Consider the following 17124-nt stretch of genomic DNA (forward strand, 5'->3'; position numbering starts at 1 on the left):
CACTTTTAGTGTGCTATCAATTAAACAAATTTGCCTGATAACACGGCGAGAGCGATGATTTTGACAGTGGTTTTCCAAATCCAGCTTGGATGACCGATCGATCAATTCGCTTGAGTGTACGTCATCAAACTTAATTGACTGCCGCACGAATACTTCCGTATCTTTGCCAACAGTCTCGAATGAGAAAGCACTGTGGTTAGCCATGTCAACAGCCACGGCCAGTCACCAAGTCACGGAATTTTTTTGGCCAGCTGCTCCCATCTGGATTTCTGGATTGTCCTGACACATAAGCGAACTATTTCGGCTGCTTGATGGGAGGCCTTTTTCTTTTTTCTATCTAAATTCAATATATCTAAAAAAAAAAAGTAGCCATGTCTCTAAAAAGAACACATTTTGCAAAGATGTCCAACATGAATTGAACTCTCATGTTCATGAATTAGTTACTAGAGTTAACCATGCTTAATTTTTGCTCAGTATGCAAATAATAATTATGTGCTGTGACAGCTGCTGTTCATTGTCTGAAATATGATAAGGAGTAAAATGATTATAATTCAGCATGGCCAGATGCAGACGTGTTGAATTAGTTGGAACGATCTCTTGAGGGAGCAATGAGGAATTCTAATGCTGCATCTCCATTTAAAGGCCTTTTTTTAGACAATATTTGTTTGTGCCTTGATGTGAAAATAACGGGCACATAATGGTGTTATCTAAAGTGGCTTGGTCCTTTCTACATTTAAGTCAAGACAATTATAGGGCCGATGTCAAAAATCATGATTACACTTTTCCTTTTTTTTCTCTACATATAGTACAACCACTTGGTCTTTTCGCCCATCTTTATTTTGCCCTAGTTTATACTGCCACCTACTGGTTTTCAATGGTGCAACCGTGAGCATACAAAAAAGAAACAAAGAAGCAAATTTGGCTACCCCTTTAATTCTACCTGTTTTCAGAGTAACAAAACATACAAAACGTTTCTTAACAAATATGGCTTACAAATCCACATAAATTGTTTTGAAAAACTTTTTTTTTCTTTCAACGTGTAAAAAAAAAGACATGAACAGCAAAAAGCCTTCATCTTTAAGTTAAATTAATTTTACAATTTGGCAGATGAAACAATAACATATTTGAAATGTATCAACGCATAGAAGAACAGCAACATTTAGGAGAGCAATACTTTTTTGAAATTAACAGAAAAACAAATACAGGACATGAGTCCATGTACAATGTGCTCAATAAGTCATCTACCAATGAAATGGGTTGGGACCGAAAAACAAAAGATAAGGGAAACCAAGCAAGGAAGTAAAGAGTCAAGAGTCTAATGTCAGTTCACTAACTTCTTCATTGAGAAAAACGCAAATAAAGCCTCCTTTAGCAAACTCAAAAATACAGGAGTGGCACAGGCGTACGAGGAATTGGAGATGTGAGCCAAAACCTCCACCGCAACTGCCCTGCCCAAGGGTTTTTCTCCTCCACCCGGTGGCAGCGGGAATAGAAGCGTGAGATTAATTCCACACACGCCCACTCGCACCCTCTCTTCTCCTACTCATCTTGATGCTCCAAGGTGAGGAGAGTCTCCGGTGGCTTGGCTGCATCAAATCTAGCTAAAGTGCTCTCGCTCTCGGTCTCTCTGTTAAGCGCTTCATTGAGGTCAGCGGAAGGAAACACCAAAGAGACAACAACAAAACAAATCGTACTCGCGTTTGCAACCTTTCAAATGGATAAACTACAAACAAGGTCTCCTTTCAAATTACATATACAATAATAATTATAATTATTATTATAAGACATCAATGGTAACTTGCGCACTATAGTCAACAATCTGTGAATCTTTTAAATGTTTGAAGGTGTGAGAAATCTGCACAGCCGTCAAGACAGAACCTCAAATGTAAGAGACTTCTCTCTTTGTGTGTGTGTGTGTGTGTGTGTGTGTGTGTGTGTGTGTGTGTGTGTGTGTGTGTGTGTGTGTGTGTGTGTGTGTGTATGAATGTGAGATAGAGTGTGAGAGCGTAAAGGAGTCCATCCATGTACACATACGTCTGTTTGTGTGGGTGGCACTTCAGTACTTAGGTACTTTGGTATAATCCTCCTGTACGACACTCTTGCACAGACACATGGAGAGGATCATCCCAAGAAGCTGGGGTGGGAGAAAAAAAATAAATCAATGACATGTAAGTGTCATCATAAATGCTTTACAATTTTACAATACAATACAATATTACAATTACTATGCTATTCGCAGTCACCGCATAGATCAATTTGAAGGAAATTGTGTGGCGTAGTGCAAACACAACACAAAATTTTCCTCAAGTCATTCTCAGAGGAGGAGGAGAACCATCTACTGCTTCAGTGCTACTATGAAGAGAAAATAGATACCTCTACGACAGCCACCCCAACACATATTCCCAGAATAACTCCACAGTTCTCCAGGAGCCAATTCTCCACACTGGTCATGCAGCCCTAAGGAAGCAAGTAGAAAGGAGACATAGATGACAAAAAAAAAAAAAAAGCAGACTCTTTTCAAAAAGAAACAGCACAAAATGCTGATGTTGATTCCTTCACAGTGTCGTCCCTAGTTCAAGTTTTCCTTTACTTTCTCTCGTGGGATTTGCTTTATTCTTCCGATTACTAAATCACCTTTGAAACATGTTTTTCTTGAGGATTAATTTGCATCTATTTTCATAGAAACACCTACCTCTCAAAAAAAAGTACTAATAATGCTCTCCCTTAGAAAAATGTCACTTTTGTCAAAATACAAATCAGTGTGCATGCTAAAGATAGCAACCAAGTTAGCAACCCTCACACTGTTTATGTAAATCAGCTCCTCTCTTTTCACAGCTGTCTTGTTAGTGTAGGCAATGCAAATCAGCAGGGACATGATTAAACCCCCCCCCCCCAAAAAAAAAAAAAAACGCACGCACACAATTAATTGCCCATATTATGAAGAAATTGAGAGTGAAAGGGAAAAAATAGCAAGCCGTAGCGGATGTGCAGGATAGCCTGGGCCAATGAAAACCCCAAAGCCAAACATTGGCAAGAGCAAAGCAAAAACACAGGGAAAGCTGAAAAGATCAGCAGACTCAGCAAGTTGAGGCCTTCACAAGCAAGCATCAACAAACCGTACCGTTTGGTAGACGGGAAGTTCCGATGAGAGATGGTCACAAAGGCCCCCTTCCCTGATGTAAGTGCCGGGCAAGGACTCGTTGCGACAGGAACACGGATAGAGGTGCTGGGAGCTGTTCTTGATCACCGTGTTGTCAGACCAGTTGCCAGGCCCCGTCCACCCACAGCACTTCATCTGTGACAAAAGGCAAGACGTGGGAAGTGAGTGGGAAGTGCGACAACAAACTACACCTGATCTCGCTGATCTTGTCTAATGTCATTTTCCACGGTTGAATCAGAACCTGTCTGCAAACTTCTAAGTGAAACTTGGTCATGTGCGACAACTCACAGATTTCTGGATGAAGTCCCAAGTGTGCTCTGTGGTTTTGTTCTGGCCGGTGTAGTGGGTGATCATGCCCTTGATGATGTTGGACATTTCATGTTTCAACTAGTAAAAACAATGAAGAGCATTCATTAGTATTCACAGATGGGATGAACTATTTGATATTTTTCTCTCTCTATTGCAATTGTTATTTAATATTGCGCCGAGTCTTCCTTGGTATTTTTTATTTTTTTGCAAATACCAGCAATAAATAAACCTGTATTAAGTACATCTGTGTCGAGATGTTGCCCACATCGAATTGATTCTAAATGGCAAAGGCAAATAACACCCTTGTCTTTATGTCAACATCTGGTTTACATGTTTCCCGAGGCCATGCCTCCTGTCAGGTGCTCCGCAGAGCTAAAAAGCTGCACAAACGCAGCTTGAGCTTCTACTTGTGTACAAGATCACAGAGCTGTGGCAGCATTGCAGCCTTCACAGCTCTTTTAGAGATACAACCTCACCCTATTCTGGGAAAGGGGGGCAGGCACCGCCCTGCCCTGTGGTTAGCCCTAAACACAAGGAGCACGTTGAGGCAGTAGCAGAGAACGAAAGCTCTCAATTGGCCTGCTTGGGAGAGCTCAAATATAAGACACCCCTCCACGCACTGTGCAGACACACTGAGGCTAGTTATTTTAGATTACTCGAAATGAATGAGGTCAGCACTGTTTTGATTTGATTTCGATAAATGTTATGTCTTTAGTTTAGTAGTTATGATGTTAGATGTATGGCAGTCAAAACAGCCCCCACCCCCCTTCCCCATGTGTCATTTGGGCCAAGAGGTGGTGTGGTTAACGCTACTTTTGGTAAATGGAAAGATGTCGCTTTTCATCTATTTTTGGCCAATTGGCCTTGTAGGTGGCTTACAAGTTACAGGCTGCTCTGATGTTTTTCCACCTACTTCATTGCTGACGCTCTTGATACTGTGCTGTGATACTGTTAATTAGTTTTTCTCATAGATTTATTTACACTTTATTTAGTTCCTCTGTTCAAGTGTCTCACATTCGATCGAGCATGACCAGGTAGCAGACAACGAATAACGAAATTAAACATTGGATTATAATTGGACAAATGATGTTTTTTTTTTTTTATGTCTGTATTACGTATTAGGCTTGTGTTTTTAAATGGCAAAGCAAAAACATTCACGCGAGCCAGTGAGTTGCAGCTCTATCCAGTAGGGGTCAGTGTACTCTCAAAAACTCAGGCTGATTAGATTTGTTACACAATTTTAGACTGGGTTTCAGGTTACATAACTAACACGATTGCACAAAAGTTGGGTAAAAGTGTGATGATAAAACCCAGCTCTATTTTCTACCACATCATTTGGCTTACAAAAAGCCACCAATGTCACTTTAGTAAAAAAAAAAAAAAAAAAAAACATCCTGTGACGTTTCACTTGTCGTGCTGTGAAAGAGTGTTTCACCACAGGAAGCAGAAGGCTTATGCTCACAGCTGTGGCATGAGGAAGCGTAAACACCTGGCAGGCGACAGCTGCCGCAATGGGAGAAAAGGTGGCGGGTAAGCGGGTGGGCGGGCGGCATTCTGTGCAGGGCTGAGCAACTCAAAAAGAACACAGAAGTAAGCGTCTCACCCGATCCCTTTGGAAGTAGATGAGAACTCCGGCGGTCACTTGGGCGATAAGGATGAGCAGAAGACAGGTGAAGTACTGTTGGGGATGAACACAACAAGAGCAACGTTCAAATGAGACCGAGAAACACTGCAAGCAATAATAATGGCTGTGATGTATATTTTAACCATTAGACCTCTTCACATTTCATTTTTAACTGTGTGGGAAGGACACTGTTTCACACATTATCTCGAAAACTTGTGGTATGTTTTGGAAATTGCTAGGAGGTCCTGAGGCAGCTGCTTACTGTCACTGGGAAAAGAAGTAGGTCAACAGCAGCTCTACAATTAACGGCCAACACAAGAGGCCACGTAGACCCCCGGCTCCCTCCTTCTCCGCCCATTCGCTACATCTTCCTGGCCTTTATCCCTGTCCCCCTCACGCGCACCCATCTCGGTCAGTCACCACATGCTACAAGCATACATGAGTACAGACGCTATCGGGTTTCACATCAGCAAGAATTTGTCATGTGTTCTTAACCAGACAGGTGCAATTCAAGCAGGTTTCTTGTAAGCAAACATGGGTTCTGTTCTAATAATAGCTTGAAATAACAGTAGAGAACACCAATAAAGAGATGATTAACTACTGCGGTCAATTTTGTAGCCATGCAAAGCATGGTTTTAGGCTTTCCTCTATTTCAGTCTCAGGAAGAAATGCAAGGGAATTACGGGAAGTTTGGATGACCAACATGATTTACAAAACAATTAGTTGGCCGTGTGGTCATGACTAAGATGCAGGGCCGTTGCTGGATATGACATGAATTTCAAATTTGAGGTTGGAGTAAGAAACCAAAGACAACATACATCAGAGTTGATCATTGTAGTCAGCGTTGTGTGGATGTGTTGTGGTTGCTTTGACTGGACTTTGACTCGGTTGTGAGAATCACAAATATTTTATCAAACATATTTTCTTTTGATATCTGCATTATTTTGATCTCAACACATCGTGACCATCTCTCTGTCTCTGCAATTGAACGTGTCCCGTTCGTGTCTGAGATCCAAGTGGATGTAACTGCTCACCAGACCGAGAAGACAACGAATCTCGTAGATGGCTCCAATGCATCCAAAGAAGCCCATGGCCATTGACAAGGACCCCACTCCAATGAGGATGTAGGAAGCCACTTTCACCGTGTCTGACGATTCTTCTGTTAAAAAAAAAAAGAGACAAGAGTTGATATGAGAGTTGAGGGGAAAAAAGAATCAAAACTGCACTGGCCATTTTTGGCAGATAAGAAACCACGCGGTTTCTTAATAAAAACTCCGCTCTTGTTTTTCTGCTGTAACCACAGAAAATGTTTCCAAAATGATTTCAGCTCACACGCAAACAAATTTGATATGGCTAGTCACAGTGAACAAAAAAAAATAACAAAGCTCCTTAAAGCAAACAGAATGAAATACTTTTTCCCAAAAAAAGCATTTCTCGAACATTATCAGCTAGCTCGAGTTGAAGCGAGACAAGTAAAATATGTGGCGAGATTAACTGATTGCCTCCCCTCTCTGGAACAGTTGGGGGGAATGAAATGGCAGATTGGAGGTTTCCAGAGGAGATAAATCACAGTCACTATGTTGCCATGTGTTATCTGTGTTGAGAACCAACCATAACAAAAAATCTGAAAATGAGAGCTGTGGAATATTTCCAAGGTGGAATAGACTGGCCAGAATCAGACAATTCACTCCACACCGTTGCCAAGAGCCTGGCCTGGCAGCTGCAGCAGCTCATCCACGGCTGCGCTTTGTCGCTTCTTGGCAACCAACCACATATACTTAATCGTGCGCTAATGCTTTACGTGGTTGTGTGCTCATTTCATTAGGCCAGACATGATAAAAATATCCATCATACTCTAAACCAGTCAGACGAGAAGACTGTGAAGTGTTCCCACAGTATATCTCTTTACTGGTTGCCTTGACCAGCCAAGTGTCAGGAAATGACACTTGTTCTTACTCTAAAAAAAATAAACTCACGTTCTTATGAAGACATTAGTTATATGTGGATAAAACTTTTAAACACTATTCTTGGATTTAGAGACTGGTCACACAGAGGTCAGCAGTAAGTTCATTAAGTTATTTTTGCAGTGACTTGCTAGCTCTTTATCACGACTGTAGCCTTTATCTGTTTATTGTTCCCAGTACGACGAAGTTTCACTGGACAGTTTGTCTCTTCTTGAAAGAAAAAAGCTTGTAAAGTTCTAGTGAAGTATTTCCTTTTAGGCACTCTGCCAGGTGGCTTGAAATCCATTTGACAGACTTCCTGCTGTCTTCTTGTGAGCTTTAAACATGAACATGGCTCGAGTCAGAAACTGTTAGCCTCTGTACTACATTGTTCCATGATGCGTCGGACCTTGCTTGCGGCCAAGTCTCCTCCAAAATAGTTTCATATGGGACCTTTGAGAGAGTGGCTAAGGGAGGAGTGATTGGGATAGAAGGTCCGACTGTAAATACAAGCAAAGATTCAGTATGTATACACTCAGGAAAAAAAGTGATGGCAAAGACGTTTAGCATTTCTAATTTTACTTTTGCTCAGAATGTCGGAAAATGTGTTTTGCTCCACTCTGGCAATGGAAAGCTGGGTGTGAGGGAAGAAGAGAAGTTTTTTTTTTTTTTTTTAACAAAAAACATTCCCAATGTCTTTTTGCCTGCAGTTATGGAAGCAACCTCTATTTATATAGCGTATAATAATAAATGGAAACTGAGTTCCTGTTTATGTCTAACAATGGTGCAACTTCAGAGAATACTGCGAATCAATAAACATAGCTTCACAAAGCTTTGTGTTTTTGTTTGCTTTTCTATGCACCGCAGCAACAGACTTTCAGTGAGGTCGATATAGTAGAATGAAAGGGCGACCGGGTTGGAAGGTCACCGAGTCCCAAATGGAGGGGGATGCTCAGGGAAGAAGGGTCACGACTATCTTTGGAGGAGCAGCCGGGGTATCATAAAAGCTCTGCTGGCTCTTGAAGGGATGAAAAATACTATTCTTGCTTTTATATGCTTGATGCCTGGACTGGTGATAAGCAAACTCGGCTTTGAATGACCTTGCAAAGAATGTTCTGCGGGCAGCAACAGGAAGAAGACAAGACAAAACTCAAATATGCCTTGTTAAGGACTCAAGGTCTTTGTTAAAGTGCTAAATTCATCATACAACTGGAAAGAAATTCAAACAGATCTGGATAACGGTTTCAAAGTGTTGTGAGTGCGAGTGGGTTATTCTTAGAAATCATGCTCCAAGAGTGTATGAGGTGAGCCCAAAACTGAACCTATTAAAAACAAATGCATGCTTGAAATCAAACCTCCCTTCAGCTTGCTATGATTAAATAAAACCAGTTGACTCAGCCCTTTGTTTGCAGGAGAATGTTGAATGATGTGGCCTACTCAGTTGTTACATGGACGCAAAACACTCAAGTACCTAATTATTGGTACACTTGAATCGCTATGCTGTCATGTGCGAGTCTGACTTTTGGGGATGAAGGTGGATCAAGGTAATCGCGTGGCTTTTTACCGCAAACGCATCGTCACATTATGGACAGTGTGGAACTCGATTTAACGGTATTGTAATGCACTTTCGCTCAGTCATCTTATTGGTTCCAACTGCTTTTGAAACGGATCTATTCTCGGGCTCCTTTACACGTCGACAAGTCACAAACAGGAAGTGGTCGCAGCGGATATTATCCACGGCGCAAAATACATTCGCACGCAAATAGTGTTTAATTTTGGGTGTAGCTCTGCATTGGCAACGCAATATTGGAAATGGTGAAATCTGGTGATTGATTTTAAAGCGGGTAAACTGGGTCATCATTCACAGCCTGGAGTGGACCACCATTTCTGAGAACCATCCATATACTTTTGACCTCTTTCAGACTAGCATGCGAAGACAGGTGGTACACATACATAGAAGAAATGTTATATATATCTTTCAAACCATAACAAGGGCAGACAATAAATTTCCAACTTAGGAGAGAAGGAAACTTTGCTTCTCTAAGCAAAGATACATCTGGAATGAATAAAGCAAGGGCTTAGCTGTACAGATTTATACTTGATACCTTTCCATCCTGGTTTGCTCTTCTTAGGCAACGCTGGAATTTGGTTCCATTATATTTTTGAACAATGTTATCATTGTGCTACGTTATCTGATAATGTTCCTGTTTGCAACTACGTATATGGAAGCTCTGGATTCTTGGGCAGAACTAGAACCGTGACAACATCTGTAGAGATGTGAGATTACATTGAGAGCTGCCGGGTTCAAGGTACAACGCCGCACAAAAACAAAAAGTGCTCTTCTCCATGATAAGACTAGACAACTTGAGAAGTCTTGAAATGGTAAGAGCATGTTCACTCAGCCGCCTGCGGTTTTGGGGGGGCTGAATAAGTCATATTGTTTCAGTTTTTAGGGTCTGGTGTGAACATTCTTACATTGTTCTTCTGCAATCAGCCTCCTGAGAGGTCATCCACATTTATTGCATAGAGCAGGCAGTCTCCAGTCAGCAGAACTGACTGGGTCAAATGTGCTAAATGTTTACGGAGCATTATCACACCAGGACGTGGCAGTTGGAGGGCAAGCATGTGTGTGCATGTGTGTGCGTTCGGACACTTACGTAGAACAGCAATGAAACTCTGGGTATCAAAGAGAACCCATAGTCCAAAGCCCATGATCAACGCTCCAAAGACCTAAGAAAGTAAATACAATAGAAAAGAGTCAGGCCACCACACACTTAAGGGAAAATTAAATAACTCTTGTTGGGGTGCAAGTCTTGGTTATGAGGCCTGTTACATCTCAAATTAATCCAATTATCACTTGGTAAGCCTTATTTGTGCTACTTCCATATGTTTCTGTGCATTCACTGGGATGTCAGAATTGTGTGAAAGCAGACTGCTGTGAACTTCTGTGCTACAAAACTGGATAAATACAACATAACAAAAGTACTACATACAAATAGTTGATACAGTAATCTTTATTCTGCAGTCCTTGTCTTTTGTTAATTATGGCACTGCATTACAGACTAATGACAAAAAAAATAGGTATTATGTTCTAGTTGTTTCATCATGATCTCTTGAGTAGAATATTTACCCTGCCCAAAAAACTCTGGTACACCTCTAATGAGGTCATGAGGCTAAGAGCAAACCTTTGATGTGATGATGATAATTCTTGTTAGGCAGTTGAGGGGCACAGTGTTTTTTTTTGGGGGGGGGGTAGATGAGGGGTTATGGAACCCCTCCCCAGCACTCGAGTAATAATTAGAGCCCTGGTTGAGAGGTGTTCATTAAGTTGGACTATTGAGCCCCGGGCCGTCATCATTAGCCCACCAGTTCCTGGCGTCCACTAATGTGTGTACACATGGACAGACGGCAACACACACTTCCTAAGACGCATATCAAAAGCTTTCTTTCAGGAATACAAACTCATTGGGAAGGTCCAGACTTCCTCATTTTTAAGAGTTCAGTTTCATCTGGCCCTGACTTCATGTTGTGCCCCGTCAAAACAAGATGGCAATAAACCTTAATACACCATCTGCTGGGCTCTGCTGTGCCACCAGGCAAACCAAGTGGGACATTTGGTGCTCCACATGGGGAAAAAAAAAAAAGGGGGTGGGGGTGGATACTTGCAAAACATAATCCCAAATACTTGACAGTAGCAACGTAGTAAGCGAAAACTGTTTAATTCCTAGAAATAAAATTGTGAAACAGGACCAAATGCACAATTGTGAATCGGCGGTTACTTACAAAGAAGATGAGATTGAAGAGGAAGAGAAAATACTTGGTGACGGTGATGCATCCTTTCGACATGGTTGCGATTCTGCCAGACAGAAGTAAACACAGTGCAGCGGTTGTTTTTTATTTTGGATAGCCAGCGTGTGCAAGAAATGTAAAAAACACAGATGGAGAAGAGATAATTATACAAAAGCAGTTACTCTGGAGAAGGTCAAACCACAGTGTAAGAAGAATGGAAAGTTTAACAGATTCGATGCTTACCAATTCTGTGAAGACTTTTTTTTATTTTTAGGTTTCTTCACAAAGACCCTAAAAAGTTTAAATGGCACACTTTGGTGACAAAGCCCACTAATGTAATCAAAAGCAAGCTGGCTTTACTTGTCGCAACAAGTTTGCAAAAGCATAAACCATGTGACCAGATGACGTACAAGCCCGAAAAAGTGGAACAGAGGCCGTCTGACAATACACAGTTTGGACACGATAAAGTGCCATCTGCGTCGCAACTAGTTTGCTACACTTTGTCACAATCGCATGACAGCACGAGTCCTCCTTGTGTATGACTGCATCTCAGTAGTATGAGCAATACTTTCCTTTTGAGAAACAGCTGTACACCAGACCAGCGCCACATACAAGAACAGTAGGAACACTTTATGGAGCTCCCTAGCAACAGAAGAACAAGAAGGCCACACTCCAAAAGTGCTAAATAAATATTTACCAAAGCCAGGCTTTTTCCTTTACTGGCACACAAAATATAGCCAGCGGTTGTGGTCACTTGAGAACACTGGGTGGCTTCAAAGAGAACTAACGGCTCAGTAATCGAAAGGAAAAGCATTTTTTACATACAAAGGCAGAACACGACTCGTCAAAACCAAGGTCATTGTAATCCGTAAATGTTGGATTAAGGCATCTAGGCTCTTGTGTGTTATATTTAGTCTTGTTTTCCCGAAATCGTTTAAATATGACTTAGCCAACCATGCTATTAGGCTAACTGGAATATAGCCCAGCTATGAATAAAAGTGCTGCTGTGGTAGTAACCTTCAGGGGTCAACATCGTCGACAAGCTTGTGGTTTTGCCTTGACTTTCAGCACCATGGGCTGTGGTCACGTAGCTGACTGCTCGTAAATTTCAGATGTGAAATATGTCATAAAACACAAGTCAGAAAACTTTTTGAGGGGTAAACAAATCTTGTATAATCACCATAAAACATTTGGCTTGTGAAAAGAGCATCTGCTAGCGAGATGACCCAAATAGCAACAATTTTGTGCTAAACCCGAGCACACAACCGATAGTCGTGAAAGAATATAATCCTTAAAGAAGATTGCTTTGTGGATTGACGGACCGTAGTAGTGTAGATTAAAACGGTTTTCACATTGTTAGTAAACAGAAGCCCATTCCGAAAATGGCCTTTAGAAAATGTGCCATTAGATAGGCAACCGGCGTAGCTTCAACAAAGAGAGTCGAGCACAGGAAATGACAAGCCTGCCACGTTGAGTGCATCACTATTTAAAAATAGGTTTCTTCAATAGTAATTTAGGTTAGAGATGTGGTCATCTGAAATCATTGCTTAAAGACTTCATTCTAAAGTAACTTTCTTCGCCACATCTATACTGTATTAGAGGCAGCGTGAGTGGCAGATGGCTACATGTCTAATAAACCCAGCATGGGTCAAACACAGCCCTGAAGGCAGTAGGGCTCGACCTACCTTTATCCACTCTTGTTATATCAATATCTGACCTATTTAAACATCTATCAAGCATCTGCTCCAACATGACCCTCTTGTGGTATCCTGGTAATAAAGCCTTTGATACAGTCATAGAATCCTACATCTGCATTAACACGGCACTTGAGTTCATTATCTTCTTTTACATGATTGTTGGTAGTGCAGTGGTTCACAAAATAGGCAACCAATTCAGTGTTAGCCTCACAGTGTGTTATTCTCAGCTTCCCTATGACCCTACAAGAGGATACGTTGGTGGAAAAATAAATGGTTGGCCTGAGATAGCATCCACACAGGTAGGGGAAAAGTCTTCTTGGTAATATCATCTGGATGTTGATTACAGTGTGTGATGTCACAGGGTATTTGCGTAGACAATGATTCATCAGTGGTGGCAAAGAAAAGGGGGCTTCCAAACACCATGTATGAGAGTCTGACTAGATTTTGTCATTGCAATCTTACGCCACTTCAAAAGCGGAATTATTAATGGTTTACAATGATTGTTCCTTAGTGTCTGCTAGTCAACCACAATATCGCGCTATTTTCCTTAAATTTTGCGAGGTTGGGGGGGCCAACTTCACGCAGGTCCCATTGTTGAATCTCCTTTTGCTCAAAAGGAAATAGAGTAGGTGGGAATTTAGAGTTGTGATTATACATTAGTTTACAGGGATAAACTGTATTTGTATTTCAAGAACTACATGAAAGAGGTCTAAAAAATCTTTTAAATGCAATGCAGCTCTAAATAATTGAAAAACTACAATTGTAACCACATAATTAAATCAATAGTTGCGTTGTGTCAATTATATTTTTCATGGAAAACATTAGACTTAGTTGAATAAATGGAGCAGCTTTACTTTACTATGCTATGCTGCCAAACCGAGTGGTACCAACTCATTTCGAGTGAGTTTACAACACAGTTTTTAAACATGCCACCAAAACGTAAATCTACCACACAACTATTTCAAAATGAGAACGTTAAGATGTTAAAGAGACAACAAATGTGTCAACATTAACATTCACATCTGGCTGGCAGGTTGACAAAGTCTTGCGTCGAGGTACATGAGCTTCAAAATTTGTTTCAGGCGATTATAGAAATAACACGGCAAAAATTAAAAGTACTTAACAAGCCATTTTTAAAGTCGACGTTTTTACTTTGGGGCCAAAACAACAACAAAATAATTCACACGCAAGAAACGGCAAAAATACGACAAAGGTAAGCAACAGTTTACAGTATACCTTTTAAATTAGTTCGTACGAGATAAAAACCTCAATAATGTTAAGCCGAACTTACTTGTTTCTTTCAAATCACCGAGTTTTTTCGAGTCTTGATACACGCGTGTGAGTGACTCTAACTGCCTGCTTGCTGGTGAGATTATGCGCGTGCGCGTGCGCGTCCTGAGAAGTGCTCATTCTCACAAGAGCACACCCCCGCGCAGTCGGCTTGGTTTAACCCACTCCTGTCCATTCACCAGCATACAGTTAGTTAGGCCACGCATTTTATTTTGAGTTTTCCAGTGGTGTTTTGCAAAATGATATTGAATAAAATAACATAGTCGCGACAACTGAGCGCCTTCCTCGTTAGTATAGTGGACAGTATCTCCGCCTGTCACGCGGAAGACCGGGGTTCGATTCCCCGACGGGGAGTGTCCTTTATTTTTATCCCCAACCTTTCTTAAAAAATCACTTCCACTAACCAGTGTTTCAGAGCTGCAATATTTGTGGCACTACTAAGTCATTACCTTCCTCGTTAGTATAGTGGACAGTATCTCCGCCTGTCACGCGGAAGACCGGGGTTCGATTCCCCGACGGGGAGTATCTTCTTTATCCCGAACCTCTTAAAAAATCACTTCCACTAACCAGTGTTTCAGAGCTGCAAAATTTGTGGCACTACTAAGTTGTTACCTTCCTCGTTAGTATAGTGGACAGTATCTCCGCCTGTCACGCGGAAGACCGGGGTTCGATTCCCCGACGGGGAGTATTTCTTTATCCCCAACCTTTCTTTAAAAATCACTTCCACTAACCAGTGTTTCAGAGCTGCAATATTTGTGGCACTACTTAATTGTTACCTTCCTCGTTAGTATAGTGGACAGTATCTCCGCCTGTCACGCGGGAGACCGGGGTTCGATTCCCCGACGGGGAGTATTTCTTTATCCCCAACCTTTCTTTAAAAATCACTTCCACTAACCAGTGTTTCAGAGCTGCAATATTTGTGGCACTACTAAGTCATTACCTTCCTCGTTAGTATAGTGGACAGTATCTCCGCCTGTCACGCGGAAGACCGGGGTTCGATTCCCCAACGGGGAGCATCTTCTTTATCCCGAACCTTTCTTAAAAAATCACTTCCACTAACCAGTGTTTCAGAGCTGCAATATTTGTGGCACTACTAAGTCATTACATTCCTCGTTAGTATAGTGGAAAGTATCTCCGCCTGTCACGCGGAAGACCGGGGTTCGATTCCCCGACGGGGAGTATTTCTTTATCCCCAACCTTTCTTTAAAAATCACTTCCATTAACCAGTGTTTCAGAGCTGCAATATTTGTGGCACTACTTAGTTGTTACCTTCCTCGTTAGTATAGTGGACAGTATCTCCGCCTGTCACGCGGAAGACCGAGGTTCGATTCCCCGACGAGGAGTATCTTCTTTATCCCCAACCTTTCGTAAAAAATCACTTCCACTAACCAGTGTTTCAGAGCTGCAATATTTGTGGCACTACTAAGTCATTACCTTCCTCGTTAGTATAGTGGACAGTATCTCCGCCTGTCACGCGGAAGACCGGGGTTCGATTCCCCGACGGGGAGTATCTTCTTTATCCCGAACCTTTCTTAAAAAATCACTTCCACTAACCAGTGTTTCAGAGCTGCAATATTTGTGGCACTACTAAGTCATTACCTTCCTCGTTAGTATAGTGGACAGTATCTCCGCCTGTCACGCGGAAGACCGGGGTTCGATTCCCCGACGGGGAGTATCTTCTTTATCCCCAACCTTTCTTATAAAATCACTTCCACTAGGCACTATTAAGTCACTACCTTCCTCGTTAGTATAGTGGACAGCATCTCCGCCTGTCACGCAGAAGACCGGGGTTTGATTCCCCGACGGGGAGTGTCTGTTTTTTTATCCCCAACCTTTCTTAAAAAATCAGTTCCACTAACCAGTGTTTCAGAGCTGCAATATTTGTGGCACTACTAAGTCATTACCTTCCTCGTTAGTATAGTGGACAGTATCTCCGCCTGTCACGCGGAAGACCGGGGTTCGATTCCCCGACGGGGAGTATCTTCTTTATCCCGAACCTCTTAAAAAATCACTTCCACTAACCAGTGTTTCAGAGCTGCAATATTTGTGGCACTACTAAGTTGTTACCTTCCTCGTTAGTATAGTGGACAGTATCTCCGCCTGTCACGCGGAAGACCGGGGTTCGATTCCCCGACGGGGAGTATTTCTTTATCCCCAACCTTTCTTTAAAAATCACTTCCACTAACCATTGTTTCAGAGCTGCAATATTTGTAGCACTACTTAGGTGTTACCTTCCTCTTTAGTATAGTGGACAGTATCTCCGCCTGTCACGTGGAAGACCGGGGTTCGATTCCCTGACGGGGAGTGTTTCTTTATCCCCAACCTTTCTTTAAAAATCACTTCCACTAACCAGTGTTTCAGAGCTGCAATATTTGTGGCACTACTAAGTCATTACCTTCCTCGTTAGTATAGTGGACAGTATCTCCGCCTGTCATGCGGAAGACCGGGGTTTGATTCCCCGACGGGGAGTATCTTCTTTATCCCGAACCTTTCGTAAAAAATCACTTCCACTAACCAGTGTTTCAGAGCTGCAATATTTGTGGCACTACTAAGTCATTACCTTCCTCGTTAGTATAGTGGACAGTATCTCCGCCTGTCACGCGGAAGACCGGGGTTCGATTCCCCGACGGGGAGTATCTTCTTTATCCCGAACCTTTCTTAAAAAATCATTTCCACTAACCAGTGTTTCAGAGCTGCAATATTTGTGGCACTACTAAGTCATTACCTTCCTCGTTAGTATAGTGGACAGTATCTCCGCCTGTCACGCGGAAGACCGGGGTTCGATTCCCCGACGGGGAGTATTTCTTTATCCCCAACCTTTCTTTAAAAATCACTTCCACTAACCATTGTTTCAGAGCTGCAATATTTGTAGCACTACTTAGGTGTTACCTTCCTCGTTAGTATAGTGGACAGTATCTCCGCCTGTCACGCGGAAGACCGGGGTTCGATTCCCCGACGGGGAGTGTTTCTTTATCCCCAACCTTTCTTTAAAAATCACTTCCACTAACCAGTGTTTCAGAGCTGCAATATTTGTGGCACTACTAAGTCATTACCTTCCTCGTTAGTATAGTGGACAGTATCTCGGCCTGTCATGCGGAAGACTGGGGTTGGATTCCCCGACGGGGAGTATCTTCTTTATCCCGAACCTTTCGTAAAAAATCACTTCCACTAACCAGTGTTTCAGAGATGCAATATTTGTGGCACTACTAAGTCATTACCTTCCTCGTTAGTATAGTGGACAGTATCTCCGCCTGTCACGCGGAAGACCGGGGTTCGATTCCCCGACGGGGAGTATCTTCTTTATCCCCAACC

General features: G+C 42.1%; 1 protein-coding gene and 8 non-coding genes across 10 annotated transcripts; 8 read left to right on the forward strand and 1 right to left on the reverse strand.

Moving 5' to 3' along the window:
* Nucleotides 1-919: 919 nt before the first annotated feature.
* Nucleotides 920-13968, reverse strand: LOC148396138 (CD82 antigen-like). Of its 2 annotated transcripts, XM_088379366.1 has the most exons (10): nucleotides 13814-13902; nucleotides 11069-11116; nucleotides 10820-10892; nucleotides 9694-9766; nucleotides 6128-6252; nucleotides 5073-5147; nucleotides 3449-3547; nucleotides 3122-3295; nucleotides 2374-2457; nucleotides 920-2134 (listed from the first exon to the last, which is right to left on the reverse strand). In XM_088379366.1, the coding sequence occupies exons 3-10, from the start codon at nucleotides 10880-10882 to the stop codon at nucleotides 2057-2059; spliced, it is 771 nt and encodes a 256-aa protein (XP_088235492.1). In that variant the 5' UTR covers nucleotides 10883-10892; nucleotides 11069-11116; nucleotides 13814-13902; the 3' UTR covers nucleotides 920-2056. The 2 variants fall into 2 exon arrangements, with proteins under 2 accessions (XP_088235492.1, XP_088235491.1); XM_088379365.1 differs by lacking the exon at nucleotides 11069-11116 and having other exon boundaries at nucleotides 13814-13968.
* Nucleotides 13969-15248: 1280 nt separating this feature from the next.
* trnad-guc (transfer RNA aspartic acid (anticodon GUC)) lies at nucleotides 15249-15320 on the forward strand. The gene has a single exon. It is a non-coding gene; the product is annotated as a tRNA-Asp (tRNA).
* A 93-nt stretch (nucleotides 15321-15413) lies between these two features.
* trnad-guc (transfer RNA aspartic acid (anticodon GUC)) lies at nucleotides 15414-15485 on the forward strand. The gene has a single exon. It is a non-coding gene; the product is annotated as a tRNA-Asp (tRNA).
* Nucleotides 15486-15718: 233 nt separating this feature from the next.
* On the forward strand, nucleotides 15719-15790 carry trnad-guc (transfer RNA aspartic acid (anticodon GUC)). Its single transcript has one exon. It is a non-coding gene; the product is annotated as a tRNA-Asp (tRNA).
* Nucleotides 15791-15881: 91 nt separating this feature from the next.
* trnad-guc (transfer RNA aspartic acid (anticodon GUC)) lies at nucleotides 15882-15953 on the forward strand. Its single transcript has one exon. It is a non-coding gene; the product is annotated as a tRNA-Asp (tRNA).
* A 421-nt stretch (nucleotides 15954-16374) lies between these two features.
* Nucleotides 16375-16446, forward strand: trnad-guc (transfer RNA aspartic acid (anticodon GUC)). Its single transcript has one exon. It is a non-coding gene; the product is annotated as a tRNA-Asp (tRNA).
* A 93-nt stretch (nucleotides 16447-16539) lies between these two features.
* On the forward strand, nucleotides 16540-16611 carry trnad-guc (transfer RNA aspartic acid (anticodon GUC)). Its single transcript has one exon. It is a non-coding gene; the product is annotated as a tRNA-Asp (tRNA).
* Nucleotides 16612-16703: 92 nt separating this feature from the next.
* Nucleotides 16704-16775, forward strand: trnad-guc (transfer RNA aspartic acid (anticodon GUC)). The gene has a single exon. It is a non-coding gene; the product is annotated as a tRNA-Asp (tRNA).
* A 257-nt stretch (nucleotides 16776-17032) lies between these two features.
* On the forward strand, nucleotides 17033-17104 carry trnad-guc (transfer RNA aspartic acid (anticodon GUC)). Its single transcript has one exon. It is a non-coding gene; the product is annotated as a tRNA-Asp (tRNA).
* Nucleotides 17105-17124: the final 20 nt, after the last annotated feature.

This window comes from Syngnathus floridae, chromosome 6, assembly GCF_059516105.1.
Source record: "Syngnathus floridae isolate MCC-2025c chromosome 6, RoL_Sflo_1.0, whole genome shotgun sequence".
In the NCBI taxonomy this organism is placed as follows: Eukaryota; Metazoa; Chordata; class Actinopteri; order Syngnathiformes; family Syngnathidae; genus Syngnathus; species Syngnathus floridae.